We start from the raw sequence: 15,360 nt of genomic DNA, 5'->3' as shown, positions 1-15,360 counted from the left end.
TTGAAGGAATAACTATTTCCTCCTTTCACCATCCCACAGCCCACACAAGACTATTCGAACGAATCCATCCCTGATATTGCCATGGCAGCCTCTTCACTTGACTGTATTCTTGCAGGAGACAAGCTATCTGCAAGTTCTCCCAGGTCAAACTGTTGCTCTGGAGATGCCCAACTTCACACACCAAAACAAAATGCCTTCAGTCTCAACATGAAGCCATATTTTGGAGAGGTTCTTGAGGAACGGTCAGGATTCATCTCGCGGAGCTTCCAGGTAAAGCCCAGCCGCAGTGCCTTGTATGAAGCCAAGGACCAGTTGTCACGTGGACTCAGCCATTGCGAAACTTCTCCTGGTAGCAAGAGGCGCACCAAGGAGATGTGTGGTCCTCTCCCAGCTGTAGACATACTAGCCACATCACGGACTAGGCTTCCAGAGAGCCAGACTGACCTGCTGCTCGGACATGTCCTTGGGCCAACAGACTGTGTGTCAAGTCGCCCATCAATTGAAAGCTCTTTGGAGGAGATCCAAACACTGTTGGAGAGAAGCCATATCTTTGGATCCACCCAGGTTGATGGAGCATCGATTAGAATGCTGGAACCTTCTTTCAAGAAGTCTGCCCTCTAATGGTTTTATTGGGATACTATGTTTCTTTGCACAATGAAAGACTATTTGCAGGCCTGTCCGTTTATCAAGCGCTTTCAATGACGAGAGAGATAATGACCACACTGATGTATTATTGCTCCCTCCAGCTTTGCAATTATCCAGAACTCGTATTTTCCAATAGGTACAGCATCCCAGAACTTTGCTAGCAAATTGGATAAGTGCATGTACGTGTACACACACACACACACACACACACACACACACACACACACACACACACACACACACACACACACACACACACACACACACACACACACACACACACACACACCTCTATTTTCTCATATTTATGAAGTAGTGGAAGTTTTGCAGTATTTTAGAAGTGCCTCTTCTCTACAGTCTTGCTTTAAAAACATTCTTCACTGAAAGGATGGAGGAGAGTGTTGAACATTAAACTCATGGTTTTAGCTTTAGGCTATTTATGCGTGTGTATTTTACTTGGCTATGCACGAATGCATCAACAAGTGTTTTGGTTATGCCAGTTGAAGACTTCTCTGAAGCACCTGCATGTAGGTGGGATGTTCTCGCTTCAAGTCTATTTTTGTATACCAGTTGTATTGCTTAATGCTGGAAAGAATTATGAGAAACCGTTTTCATAGGAAATGGATTTTATTTTTTAAATAGTTTGTGCACTTGTTTTTATGAACACATTTATACACACACACACAGACACACACACACACAGACACACACACACACACAATTGCTGGAACTGCAAAGTGAAAACTTAATGCTTCATTAAAGAGCTGTCTGAAATTACCGAGAGCTTCTCAAAAGGCATGTAAAAAGCATTGGCCTAATCCAGAGATACCTAAACATCCACCGCACTGGAAATTATTTCATCGAAAAAAACAAAAACGAAGAACTTTTACAGTAAATCCCTTGGCTGATTAAACTTGGCAGGCAAAAACGAGTGCTCACGCTGATAGACGATTGGGGAGTGGTTTGCCCGGCTCATCTGCATTCGCCAGACTACACTCCGTTGGACTACTCGGTGTCATGGCGCCATATGACTGGTGGCTGGGGGATTGAACTGGTGTTAGGGTCAGCATGGGTTCTCTCAGCACGCCAGCTACGAATACCTGCAGAACACCATATGTATGTAGTCACTTAAAATCACATTGAGGTAGGCAACGGCATGCTTTTCTTCTGGCCCCATTTCCACCTCAGCCACACAAACTCACTGGAGTAGAGCAAACACCATGAGAGCTCCTCCCAATCACTTCTTCACATGACTGCTGGCTATTCTGCAGAGAAAGAAGACTATTAACCCTGTATGGTGATGGCTTTTTGGCCCTCATGCCTATGCCACACATATCTCAGCATTTCCACCTTATCTTGTATCCCTTAAACAAAGGCTGTTCGATAATTCTGACATCTTACACTTGTGAAGCTTCTAAAAGCATTGCCATCTAGACAAGCTGTTAGCCAGAAATTCAAATCGGAGTGCTGTAATTTGGTCAGTGACCCAGCCACCCCTATTCTCCCACACCCTTTTCCCTTCCCCATATCGACCCTGCACCCCCCCAAATCCCACAACCATAACCTCTCCCTGTGCCCCCCCTAAATCCCACAACCTTCTTATCTCTTCCCGTGCCCTCACCCTCCCTCCCCCCCCGAATATGTATTATCTCTGTAACATTGGTGAACTTTGCTATTTTACCTTAAATGAAGCAATGTTTTAAGAATTGCAGGAATATTACATGTTTCATTTCTGCAACTATCCTCATGAACAGCACCAAAGACTACACAAAATATATTGATGAAATGGTCATGATATTATGATGACTTGTTATGCAGAAATCGTATGTCAACTGCAGCTCAAATTTACACTTTCAAACATAGGGAGTTGGGGTGGGAGGTGCAGCTGACAGGATCCAGCTTGGTTGAGGGTGTCGAATAGAGGTTCATTTAGGTACTTCTTATTGCAGTCAAGTTCGCAAGTAAATTTAATGATTAAAAAATAGTTAATCTATTACCGATAATTTTGACAACGGGGACCAAAAGAATGATCCGAAAATAGTTTCCCTTTGGGGAAAAGTTGTCTGAAGCTTTAATTGCAGTTCCAAAACTTCACAAGTGGCCATGTGAGGTCCATGCCACGGGGAAAGCCTTTTGGCACACATTAAAAAGTCTCAAGTACACCAAATTGGTGAGGCAGTTGTTCTGAAACAAGTTGCCTTCTCTTTCTGGAGAACCAGAAAACTCAACGTTGAACTTACTTGTTTTCCTCCTCTTAAACCTAGTGGCACCTTAAGTCTGTCTCTGGAGTATGCTCCTCCTCCATCCCTTCCCTTCCCTTACTTCAAATGTCATCAAAGCAGACTCCACTTGTGAGAAGGGTGAATGCCTCAATTCTATGTTTGCTTCCAAATAATGTATCCCCAACCCCTTGCTCTCTGTACCCACCCTACCCAGTTATAACCAACTGCTCCTTGACTGTCTTATGCATCTGAGAAGGTGAAGTTTCTGGCAACCCTCGACTCTGATTTTGCAACTGGGCTGGATGGCATGAGCTCACGTGTCCTAAAAACCTGCTCCGCTGCTCTTGCACATCCTCTCTGCACCTTTCATCCTAAAGTCATTTGCCCTAAAGCAGCTTCCATCTGCTTAGAAATCAGCCAACATCACTGCACTACATAAAAAGGAGCAAAAACAGATACCCTGAACTACAGACATATTAACTTACTTCCAATCATCAGTCATGGAATCCATCATCACAGTTGATATGAAATCCTTCCATATCTCAAACGACCTCAACTCGGATCACCAATTCAGATTGAGACTAGGGCACTCTACCTTTGACATGCTACTTCCACTCCCTCAATATTGGATGGAGGCCCTCAATGTCAGACATGAAATCAGGGCCATTTCTATTGATATGTATTGAGCTTTCGATGCAGTCTGGCATCCCAGGCCAACTCCACACATTACTTACTTACTTACTTACTTGACCCTCATTGCCAACGTGCAGCTCTCATCGGAATCCTTTCATCTCTTCTCCCTGTCAAGGCTGGAGTGCCCCCAAAGCAGTGTTCTGGGCCCAGTTCTATTCCTGATTTTCATAAGTGATCTCTCGGACTCTGGAAAATCCTCTATCTATTTGATGATCCCACCCTCTGCCATGACATCCCTCATCCTTCAGATATGGAGGCAGCAGCCTCTTCACTCTCTTCAGACCTTTATAAAATCAGAAGCTGGTCAAGCACTTAGAATATGTCTTTCAATCCTGACACATCTCTCACTGAAAGGACTCCATGGCAAACCCTCCCATCTACTTTCTTAACAATCCTCTTGAGGAAGTTCAGTCATTCAAACTCCAGGGTCTCATGATCAGCCACAATTTTTCTGGGTCAAATCACATTTCAAAGTTGGCCTCCAAAACCAGTCACCGACTGGGCTTCCTTCATCATGCAAAGTTTGTCCTTGGCACACTTGAATTCTTATCCATCTACAAGGACTTCATCCACAGCTTGGTGGGGCACCGCTTTCCCCTCTGAGATAGCGCCCCTGCCTCACTCCTTGCTCAGCTTGATGCCTCGGAAACCAAGGCCTTCAAGATCTTTGGAATATACCACAATGAAGCTCAATCTATGGGCCCATTACTTTCCGATCGCAGACATGTCAGTGATCTCTGTCTACTAGCAACTCATTTCTGGTCTTGCACCCTCTGCCCTTTCCATGCTCTGTACCACCCCCAGGCTTCTGCAGGGTGCACATGGCCCATCAGCATCCCTCTTCTGGTGAAACTCATAAAATCCAGAATCACTGTTCACTCATTCATTCCTCTTGTGTTTTTTTTTTCTCCTCAACTGTGGAATCAACTTCCACTTTCTCTTCAATCTCAATCTTCCCTCCAGGTCTTCAAGACAGCTGTTCACCACTATCTCACATCATCCAACACCATTATATTTTCCACCCTCCTTAACCCCTCCCCCCACCCCCTTCCAAATTTCCAGTTTTTCCTTCCTGAGAGTTTGCTTCTGTATCCATATTGTGCACCCCCATGCATCCTCACTTACTCCTCATTCCTCCCCACACCCATTATTTATCCAAGTCCCCCTCTATTTTATGATTCAACCCTGTAGTTGGTATTTACCTCCTTTTTATTGTTCATCTTATGTTGCATCCTGATCCATTCAATGTTCTCACTCTTCTACGGGCCCTGATTGTATGCTAATATATACATATACATATACATATATATATATATATATATGTATATATATATATATATATATATATATATATATATATATATATATATATTCTTTCTTTTTTTTCTCCTTGGCAAGTTGTAGTTAAGGTAATAGTGATAGAGTGGTAAACTATCTAATAGGGACGAATAATCCCAATTTCTCGGCATTGTGAACATCCCTCTTCGATGCTTCTCCAAGATGTGGAAAAAAAAAAATTTAACCTCAAGATTGTTCAGCAAATCCTGAGAGATTTTCTAATCCCTGAGATGTGCATCAGTAGCAGAAATGCAGGGACAGAACTTGCTACTCAGCCAGAGTATCGAAGACAGTGATGGCCAAGCCATTTGGTTTAATCGAATGCATTAAACATTTAAAATAATAATAATAAACTTTTAATTAGTGGTAGGGAGTGGCACTAAAGTTTAGCCTGTTGTTCAGCCCACCATCAATAATTACAGACTACCACAAAATGGAATTGCACATCAAAAGGACAGGACAACCAGTCTTTGATGTGCATACAGATGGGTATAGTGTCAGAAGAAATTCAGATTTTGTGTTGGATAGCAAGACAATGGACTACCATATGAAAATTTGGCCACAAGTGAATGGTAATATAAGAGATGGGGATAGCCAGCTTAACATCTGTTTGTCATATTATATCATGAATAGAAACCAGATAAGACAAGTCTTAAACCCAGGATGCTACCACTGAGCTATCCTATCAGCTATGTCCCTGTTTGAAAAAAAAAAAAAAACAACACTCAAATGCATTGTTTTCTGGTACAGCACGAACTTTTGGTTAAGATGGACTCCATCAACAATCTGTCCAAGCCTCTGCAGTCGAATATATAAAGGCGGACCAATAACCCAACCTAGAAAATTAAACAGTGAGCACTTCAGACCAAGCGAGCAGTCCTGCCATTCCAGACATCTACAGTTAATCTTATTTGAGCATGGTGAGCTGTAACCATGTGTCATTTTACCTCCTGTCTGGGACTTGAAGTGTGGCAGCATCGGCAGAAGGTCCACACGAGGAAAGCAAGGCTGGACACGACAAACGATACCAACATGAACATGGTCGGGGGCTGCTGATAACCTGCCGCAGAAGAGGTAGACGACAAAGCTTGGTAAACTGGAAGGGCTAAACAATGGTCTAAGGTATGACTTAGTGGGTTGGAAAAGTGTGGGAAGGAAGGAGGGGCACATGACTCACCAAGCCGTAGTATGGAGAAAAACAACAACCAGAGCATGCAGAGGAGCGGGGCGATGAGTAGCTGCCGTACAGCAGTCACGTGCACACTTGGCTCCATCCTCTCAGCTGTATACGCATAGTACAGGTTGTACCTGTCCACGACGTGTTTCAGAGCCACGTATATTGTACCTGCACCATAAAAGGCCACAAAATCTGGTCAATTCCAAAGAAAAGTCGTTTAGGCTTTGTGAAAACCTAAACTGTGTACATCAGTGGATGTTTAATTTGTTAATGTTGTCATGCAAGCACAGGATGGGCTAAAAAGGTGTTTTGATCTCTTTCCTTACCGAAAGGGATGATGACAGGACACACAACACTGTACGCAATCGTCACGGTCACAATACATATCATCCAAGCGTACTCAACGCCATATGGAAACTCGTAAGCCTGATGCTGTGTGTACAGAAAAGCAGTTTCTGAATGATAACCAGGTATAGACTTATGTCACATTCAAACAATAAAAAGCCTTTAAAGTTCATCACACCTGTGTGTACGGGTAGGTATTATTGATATCTCGGTGAACTTTTTGGCAATGGTACGAGCTCATTCAGCTGAAGTGTTTTGTGGACCATTCATTCTTAAAATTGTCTTTCTGGAACTATAAATTTTCTTTTCAACATGAAAAGGCATGGCAAATGTAACTTAGAAAGGTAACAAATGTTTATACTGCATAGAAAGGATACAAAAAATAAATGTATGAATCGATGAATCTCTGCAAAATCTCTGACTTGGAAGCACTTCATACTTGCTGTCGCAAATTATTCCCATTTTGTTGGGTTTGTAGAAGAGAAATGATTCTGGCCAAAGACTTTCCAGAACCCACTATATAGAACCAACATTCAACTGAAAGTGGCAAGAATTTGTTCAGGGTGTTGACGATAACTCGTCTATTATTTACAAAAGACTCAGATATTTATCTTCCACCAACTAGTGTTGGTGTTGGCTGGTGATATATAAAGATGATGGTGATCTATAAAGATGGCTGGTGGTGAAAAGCCCCCATAGGTTGGCATCGATGGGGAGGAAGAAATTCCTCCTCGATATATAAAGATGGCTGGTGGTGATCACCAACTGGTGATATATAAAGCCTGGTGTTGGCTTAGTGGTTAGGGTGGCGGCTTGGGATCCCAGGGTCCTGAGTTCAAGCCCCGTTGGCTGCTGAATTAACACCAGGGGGTTGACTCAGCTTGTCATCCTTCCGAGGTCGGCGAAATGAGTGCCAGTGTACTGGTCCCGGTGTATGCCCCGGTTAGAATAGGTGTACCATATCCCTGTGTGTCGTAAGAGGCGACCAGGGTTGGCGTCAGGAAGGGCATCCGGCCATAAAACATTGCCTCAAGAAAAAGCCAAACCCCTGCACAGCAGGGAAAAATGGCTGTAAAAACGGTCATTTTATTTATTTTCAACACACCTCGTGCTCGCAGACTGTCAACCGGCTTAACGTCCTTCTTATGGACGATGCATGTGTTGACGTCTCACCCCACGTGCAAAACACCAGGGTGACAGTTGCTGTGTTGAGAACCAGGCTAATCGGCTCAGAGGCCAGTACGAAGTGGCAGCACAGTATGAACAAAACACAGTACAGATGTAGTTGGAACCCCAACACTGAAGGCCTTTAAGACTCTTAGATCAACACTGGAAATGTAGGCAGATCAGTTTGTGCTGACTTTCCCACATGCCATCTCAAAATATCAATTTTGCAAAGAAAGGAAGAATCTACAAGGAGCAATCATCCTCTCCTGAAAAATATTTCTGCATGACAAGCAAGCCATAAACACAAGAAATAGATACACAAACGTATAGAATCAACTGACTTTCTCCAGCAAAGTCATCGAGATGGATTCAGAGATTTTTGACAAATTTGTGACAAGACAGTGGCATAATTAATGATTAGAGCCTCTGAATCTGGGAGATCAGTGGTTCGGTTCAAACCTCAACCGAGTCACACCAAAGACTCAAAAACTAGTACGTGCTGCTTCCTTGCTTGCCGCTCAGCATTTAAATTTTAAAGGATGGGTCACAGAAAAGCCCCCATAGGTTGGCATCGATGGGGAGGAAGAAATTCCTCCTCGATTGCCCCTGCAAAGTGCTGCGAGAAAAGCGGTCAAAGATGATAGTCGAGTTCCCACAATAGGGTCCCGTGACCGTTTTTCCGGGACCAAGGTTTGAAGGTTGATTTTAGTCAATTTGAGGGTGCTGATTAGAATGAGCTGGGGTGAACCTCGTGAAAATGTGGGCTAACTCGGCCAGATGCGAAAATTCAAAATGGCTGCCATGCTACTTCCAGTGTATCAAAAATTGCATATCTTTGGTTCTACATGTCCGATTTTTATGATTTTTGGGTCAAAATATATGTTTTGAAGGTCAAGGATGTCATATATTACCATACCAGATTGTTACATTACAGGGTTAAGTCACAAAATATGAAATATAACTTTTCGGGGGCCAAATCCAAGATTGTCATCGAGTAACATCTGGAAAATAGTAAAAAAATTAATTTTCTTCTCATAATATTATTGGCAGTGAATCTTTTCATGCAAGTAAATGTTTGTTTATATGTGGGAATGCACAACAAATTGAGACAAGAAGAGAAGGACGCAATCATTGTCTTTATTCTCAGAACATGATGTGTACATAATATCAATTTCTCAACTTTTACACTGTTCAGGTCGGTTATACCATTCTTTTGTATGTCCCTCCTGTACTTTATCTAGAACAGTAATATGATGAAAGATTATCAACATTCCTTCATTTTGTCCGTAGAGCAACAGTGTTTCAATGGAAAAATGACATAAACCATGAATTATCTGAATTCCCGCCAATTGACGCTTTCCTGGTAAGTATTCTTGTAATTTGCATTGACCAAAGTTTGATGTACTGTCCAAACTGTCTTTTATCTTAAACAGTCATAATAAAATAATATTAACATCTCTTATATTTTGACTGTGGCAATGTTTTTACAGTTGTAAATTAAACCGGCATGAGAAAATTCCGCGAATTTATTCACCCAGGAACGTTCCTGAGTTAAGCACAAATCCGTTGAGAAAAAAATCGGGGATATAGGTGGGGGAGGGGGTTAAGTCAATTGTTGGGAGTGATTTCACGCCGCCGACGATCTTTATAAAAAAAAAGTATTCCGAGGTCCCTAATACAGATTCCCGGCACTCTGCACTGACGTCATTGCCAGATTCATTAACATAACATTCGGACCACCTCGCCGCATTACTCCTGAAACTGTCACAGCAGCATTAATCGAGCTAGAGGCGTGGTGTTCCGAGTGTGCAAGGCCAAGGTCGCTTCTAAAACATGGCCGCATTCAGTAGCCGCAGGCTGTCCCGGGATTGTGATGATTGTTTGGCTGCACTAATTGACAAGACTTGCAAGAATTCCTGGAAGTGGGAATGGCTGGAGCGTATGCCATGCGGTACGGTGGCTTGTGGGGCTTTCATTCAAAAGATAGCCCAGCCAGGAAAGGCTGTATACACATGGTGCTCAAAGGAGATTGTTTATGGACGACGTGGGTACAAGTCATTGGAATCCCATGCGGAGAGCAAGAAGCATCGTGATATTCACAGAATCCGGGCATCCAATTACAGTCTTCCTGGTAAATATAGCCTTGGGCTCTATACATGTACAGTTATCAGTATACATGTACACAGTAGACATCTATGCTGTCAATGTAGTGTAGTGTGGTGTGGTGCACTTTCACTACAGTAATAAATTATGTTAATTGGCAAGCAAGCCACAACTCAGAATTGGGTCAATCTTGTTTACCACCAATAGCACCTGGCAATGACTAATAGTCTTAGGCTTAGTGTAATCACTGTACCGGTCACTGTATTCACTTTCTGAAGCACGTATTATAAATGGTGATTAGCTTTTCTATTTTTACTCTGCATTGGCTTTGGGTTTTGCTTTTTCTCCAGGTGTTTCCTCGCCTTCTGCTACCTCTTGCACTGCTGCTTCTACTGCCCCCATCCCCTGTACACCGATGCCTGCTGTACCAATAGGTGACAGGGTATCCAATGCTCAAGCCATGGTCCTTGCCTTCCTCGCACAGCATTCCCTTCCATTCAGCCTTGCCCCTGAACTGATAAGCCTGGCCAAAGCACTCACCTGGATGCAAAGGCCCTTGGTCAGCTCACAATGGACAGGACATCTGCTCCTACAAGCTTAGGTTTGGACTAGGACATACCGTACATCACCAGTTGATATCAGCACTGCAGAGGGAATACTTCTCTCTGAACATTGATGAGTCAACAGGCACAAACCATCAGAGGGTCTTCTGTGTCCTGGCCAGTTACTACAGCCCACTGCATAAGCAGGTCATAGTGCAGCATCTAGAGTCCCTTGTTGTGATCAAAGTGGACAGTGCCTCGTTGCACCAGGAACTGGTTGACTTGTTGAAGAGTTATGAACTATCGTGGAAGAACTGCATATCCATCCTCATGGACTCCTGCTCAGTCATGCGGGGATCCAAGTCAGGAGTCGAAGTTTACAACAGGGAAAACAATGCCCCACACATGTTGGACATAGATGGGGACTCCTGTCACCATGCTCACAATGCGTCCAAGAAGCTGAGCGACCCATTCGACAACTTCGCAGAGCGCATGCTCTCTGACATCTACAATGACTTCAAGTGGTCACCTGACTTAAAGCAGTTCTTTCAGGAAATCTGTAGGCTGATTGGTGTCAGGTATACCATGCCAGAGCGGTATGTCAGTCACAGGTGGCTCTCTGTGTATGATGTCAGTGTTGACACTCTGCGGCTGTGGGATGCCTTTGTTGTCTTATACTTTGGCTTCCTCTCTCAAGCTGATCGCACACACTACTTGTCACGGGTTGTGGAGGTCTACCATCGCATGCACGTAGACACAAAAGCCAAGGAGAGAATACGCCAGATCCATGATGTTCTGAAGAAGAAGAATATGACCAAAGATGGCAAGGCACGAAAGGAGTGTATACTGCAGCGAGTCTTCCACAAGAACAAATTGATGAGACTGATATTGATGTTCTATACATCAGTGTTCCCGCTGCTGAAGAAGTACGTCCTCCTGTTTGAGATGAAGGCCCCACTGATCCACAAGCTCAATGACCAGCAGGTGGACCTTGTCCGAGAGTTCATGGCCTGCTTTGTCAAACCTGAGAAGCTGCCATCCTCAGGCAAGAGACTTCAGACCCTCGACCTGGATGAGAAAGCCAACCTGCTACAAGTGAAGAAGATGTTTCTTGGAGTTGGTGTGTCTGAGATTGTCAACACTGCTCGTAGTCGAGATGGAGAAGTGCATGACTTCTTGCAGAGTGTGGAGAAGGCCTATGTGACACGTGGAAAGTACCTCCAGAAGAAAATGCCCCTGCATAATGCTGTCCTCAGAAGTGCCTCAGCAATTGATCCACTCAGCAGAGGGCACACTGTCAGCCAGGAGCAGCTCCTGAAGTTGCCACGCCTGGTGACAAATGTCCTTGCACCAGAGGAATGTGATGCCTTTGAACTGGAGGTTCGGAGTTTCCAGATCGACTTTAGCCTGCCACCAACTCAGGAAGATGAGTCTGCTCGCATCGACGACTGGTGGACCAAGGTCTTTGAAGGTGGAAAGTACCCCCTTCTCTCAAGAATGGTGAAGGCTCTGCTGTCCTGCTTCCATGGGCCACAAGTTGAGAGTGCCTTCAATCTCATGGGAGATGTCTTGGATGTCAGATCACACCAACTAAACATGGAGACCTACAGCGCAGTGATGGGTGTCAAGTACAATCTTCGATCATTAGGAAAAACTGCAGTGGAGTACTACAGTAGGACTGACAAACTGCACAGTTGCATAGACCTAGACCTGTGCAAGAACATGAGGGGAGCCTACAAAACCTACAAGGCAGAACTGGCAGACAGGAGGGACAAAGAAGAAGAAAGAAGGCGAGAAGTGGGTGCGGCTGCTCTCAGTAAGTTGACCAAGCGCAAGACCAAAGAACTGACTGAGAAGGCTGCAAAGAAGGCAAGACTTTCCCACCAACGTGCAAGCAAGAAAAAGCACAACCTGAACCAAAAGACAAAGAAGTGAACAATGTTCAGTGGTGAGGCACCTGTCGACATTATCGACTCAATAACTCAACAACTAGTGGATGCAACAGTGTTACCAATTGTGAACTTATTATGCAAACTTTTAGTGCAACTTGTTATCAATTATTGTCAACTTATTATGCAAACTTATTATGCAACTTGGTATCAATTATTGTCCACTTATTATGCAACTTGGTATCAATTATTGTCAACTTTGTTTAATTTGCTATAAAGACAATGAAAGAATATTATCCTACAGATTGATTCATGATTGGTACAATGAATTTTGACAACAATTTACATTACAACATTGATTAATAATTTGCAGGATGAATTTCATGTCTTCAATGATTGTCTTCAGTGCTTTTATCCTGTTAACAAGGACAACACAATACACAATCCTCTTAAAAGGGACCAGGAAATGCAGGAGAATGCAGGTGAGAACACCTGGAACCTTTAGCGTCCAGGGGGCCTGGGCGGCCCCCGCACCCCGGCCTAAAAATTTTTCCCCCTCGGCCCATCGGTTTTTTTCAGCTAATTTTTTTTAGACTCATTCTCATGCCTGATTAAATTAAATGAAATCTCCATTGAAACACATACATGTAATCCTTCAGTCACTCTCTGAGTCGCTGGCTCCAGAGTCACAAACTTCATCATTACTTTCAGCCTCATCATCGAGCAACAATGTCTGTTCTTGTTCAACCAAGTCATGTAAACTTCTTGGGAGTGCATCATGGGTATACCTCACTGACACACATCTACCGTCTTTCATTGTCCATCCATGGTTGGTGGGATTTGGGGGTGCATCCGGCTTGTCATAGTTTAGTTGAATGTAAACTTGGTAGTTAACTCGCGTCACATGCACATTGTGAGAATCTGGATCTGGTGGGATGCGGGACGTGTACTTGTTTTTCATCTGACCCCACTTCCCTGCTCTGGCTTCACCTAATGTTTTACTGATTGTGTCATTATAGATGTGTCTAATAGTGAATGTGGCCATTTGCTGAAGCACCTCTTGTGTCACTGGAAGTGTTTTGCCAACATCTTTCAAAAGATTGCGTGCCTCCTGAGTTCCTGTTCCTTTTTCATAAACTGTGTTTTTCCCATGTCCTAAGAAGCCTGATGTATCAGATCCACTATGGATGTGTAATGGGATTAATATTTCAGCTACATCATCAGAGCAAAGGTCTCTGCAGCTGATGATTTTGTCTTTCCGTTTGATAGCAAGGGTGCCCTCTTGTTGATGTGCAACATATGCAGAAAGAATCACGACATCTGTGTCCTCGGCATCAATCACGACTGTCTCCATTTTTCCTGCTTTTCGGATTTGCGAATAGATGAAGAACAGCATTGTGTCCGCCTCAATGTGACTACATTCAAATTCTTCCATTCTTCCTCCAGAGGAGATGTTCCAACAATTTTACCTGATGGAGTACACAAAGTCAATTTCTCTATGATTCTATACAAGCTTGGTGAACTCATCCTTTCGAAACTTTTGCAGCCTTTGTTTGTTTCCCTGATTGCTGAACAGCACCTGGAAGTTCTTTGTGGCAGGAAACCTATCTGATGTTTTCATGTACACATTTCTGGACCCATCTCTATATGCTGTCGTGGATTTACGTCGCTCATGCTCACTGTCTTTGGTGGAATTTTGCACACCATAGGCATCATTTACAAAAACAATCTGGCATGCAAGCCATGGACACCCCTTGATGCCGAGGACACAGATGTAGTGATTCTTTCTGCATATGTTGCACATCAACTGGAGGGCACCCTTGCTATCAAACGGAAAGACAAAATCATCAGCTGCAGAGACCTTTGCTCTGATGATGTAGCTGAAATATTAATCCCATTATACATCCATAGTGGATCTGATACAACATCTGGCTTCTCTGGACAAGGGAAAAACACAGTTTATGAAAAGGAACAGGAACTCAGGAGGCACGCAATCTTTTGAAAGATGTTGGCAAAGCACTTCCATTGACACAAGAGGTGCTTCAGCAAATGGCCACATTCACTATTAGACACATCTATAATGACACAATCAGTAAAACGTTAGGTGAAGCCAGAGCACGGAAGTGGGGTCAGATGAAAAACAAGTACACGTCCCGCATCCCACCAGATCCAGATTCTCACAATGTGCATGTGACGCGAGTTAACTACCAAGTTTACATTCAACTAAACTATGACAAGCCGGATGCACCCCCAAATCCCACCAACCATGGATGGACAATGAAAGACGGTAGATGTGTGTCAGTGAGGTTATACCCATGATGCACTCCCAAGAAGTTTACATGACTTGGTTGAACAAGAACAGACATTGTTGCACGATGATGAGGCTGAAAGTAATGATGAAGTTTGTGACTGGAGCCAGTGACTCAGATAGTGACTGAAGGATTACATCTATGTGTTTCAATGGAGATTTCATTTCATTTCATTTACAACTATAAAAACATTGCCACAGTCAAAATATAAGAGATGTTAATATTATTTTATTATGACTGTCTTAGATAAAAGACAGTTTTGGACAGTACATCAAACTTTGGTCAATGCAAATTACAAGAATACTTACCGGGAAAGCGTCAATTGGTGGGAATTCAGATAATTCATGTTTTATTTCATTTTTCCATTGAAACACTGTTGCTCTACAGACAAAATGCAGGAATGTTGATATTATTTCATCATATTACTGTTCTCGATAAAGTACAGGAGGGACATACAAAAGAATGGTATAACCGACCTGAACAGTGTAAAAGTTGAGAAATTGATATTATGTTCACATCATGTTCTGAAAATAAAGACAATGATTGCGTCCTTCTCTTCTTGTCTCAATTTGTTGTGCACTCCCACATATAAACAAACATTTACTTGCATGAAAAGATTCACTGCCAATAATATTATGAGAAGAAAATTGATTTTTTTACTATTTTCCAGATGTTACTCGACGACAATCTTGGATTTGGCCCCCGAAAAGTTATATTTCATATTTTGTGACTTAACCCTTTAATACAACAATCTGCAATGGTAATATATGACATCCTTGACCTTCAAAACATATATTTTGACCCAAAAATCATAAAAATCGGACATGTAGAACCAAAGATATGCAATTTTTGATACACTGGAAGTAGCATGGCAGCCATTTTGAATTTTCGCATCTGGCCGAGTTAGCCCACATTTTCACGAGGTTCACA

At 43.0% G+C, this 15,360-nt stretch overlaps 2 protein-coding genes across 9 annotated transcripts in view; one reads left to right on the top strand and one right to left on the bottom strand.

Annotated features, from left to right (window-relative positions):
• Positions 1 to 953, top strand: part of LOC147032064 (BTB/POZ domain-containing protein 7-like) — a 116,090-nt gene extending 115,137 nt beyond the window's left edge. For all 4 annotated transcript variants that reach the window (XM_085869350.1, XM_085869349.1, XM_085869351.1 and 1 more), the window contains exon 13: positions 40 to 953. In XM_085869350.1, coding sequence (XP_085725476.1) covers positions 40 to 621 — 582 coding nt within the window. In that variant the 3' untranslated portion in view covers positions 622 to 953. The remainder of the gene's footprint in view (positions 1 to 39) is intronic.
• The window catches only part of LOC147032063 (osmosensitive cation channel TMEM63C-like), a 107,545-nt gene continuing 93,021 nt past the window's right edge, over positions 837 to 15,360 (bottom strand). For all 5 annotated transcript variants that reach the window (XM_085869356.1, XM_085869353.1, XM_085869355.1 and 2 more), the window contains 5 exons: positions 6,402 to 6,507; positions 6,076 to 6,243; positions 5,846 to 5,958; positions 1,848 to 1,910; positions 837 to 1,745 (listed from right to left, as the gene is read on the bottom strand). In XM_085869356.1, coding sequence (XP_085725482.1) covers positions 1,581 to 1,745; positions 1,848 to 1,910; positions 5,846 to 5,958; positions 6,076 to 6,243; positions 6,402 to 6,507 — 615 coding nt within the window. In that variant the 3' untranslated portion in view covers positions 837 to 1,580. The remainder of the gene's footprint in view (positions 1,746 to 1,847; positions 1,911 to 5,845; positions 5,959 to 6,075; positions 6,244 to 6,401; positions 6,508 to 15,360) is intronic.

The sequence above is a fragment of the Eptatretus burgeri genome, chromosome 2 (assembly GCF_056783735.1).
Source record: "Eptatretus burgeri isolate ZD-2024b chromosome 2, Ebu_testis_v1, whole genome shotgun sequence".
NCBI lineage: Eukaryota > Metazoa > Chordata > Myxini > Myxiniformes > Myxinidae > Eptatretus > Eptatretus burgeri.
The sequence above is the reverse complement of the archived record's forward strand: the minus strand, read 5'-3'. Positions and strand labels throughout refer to the sequence as shown.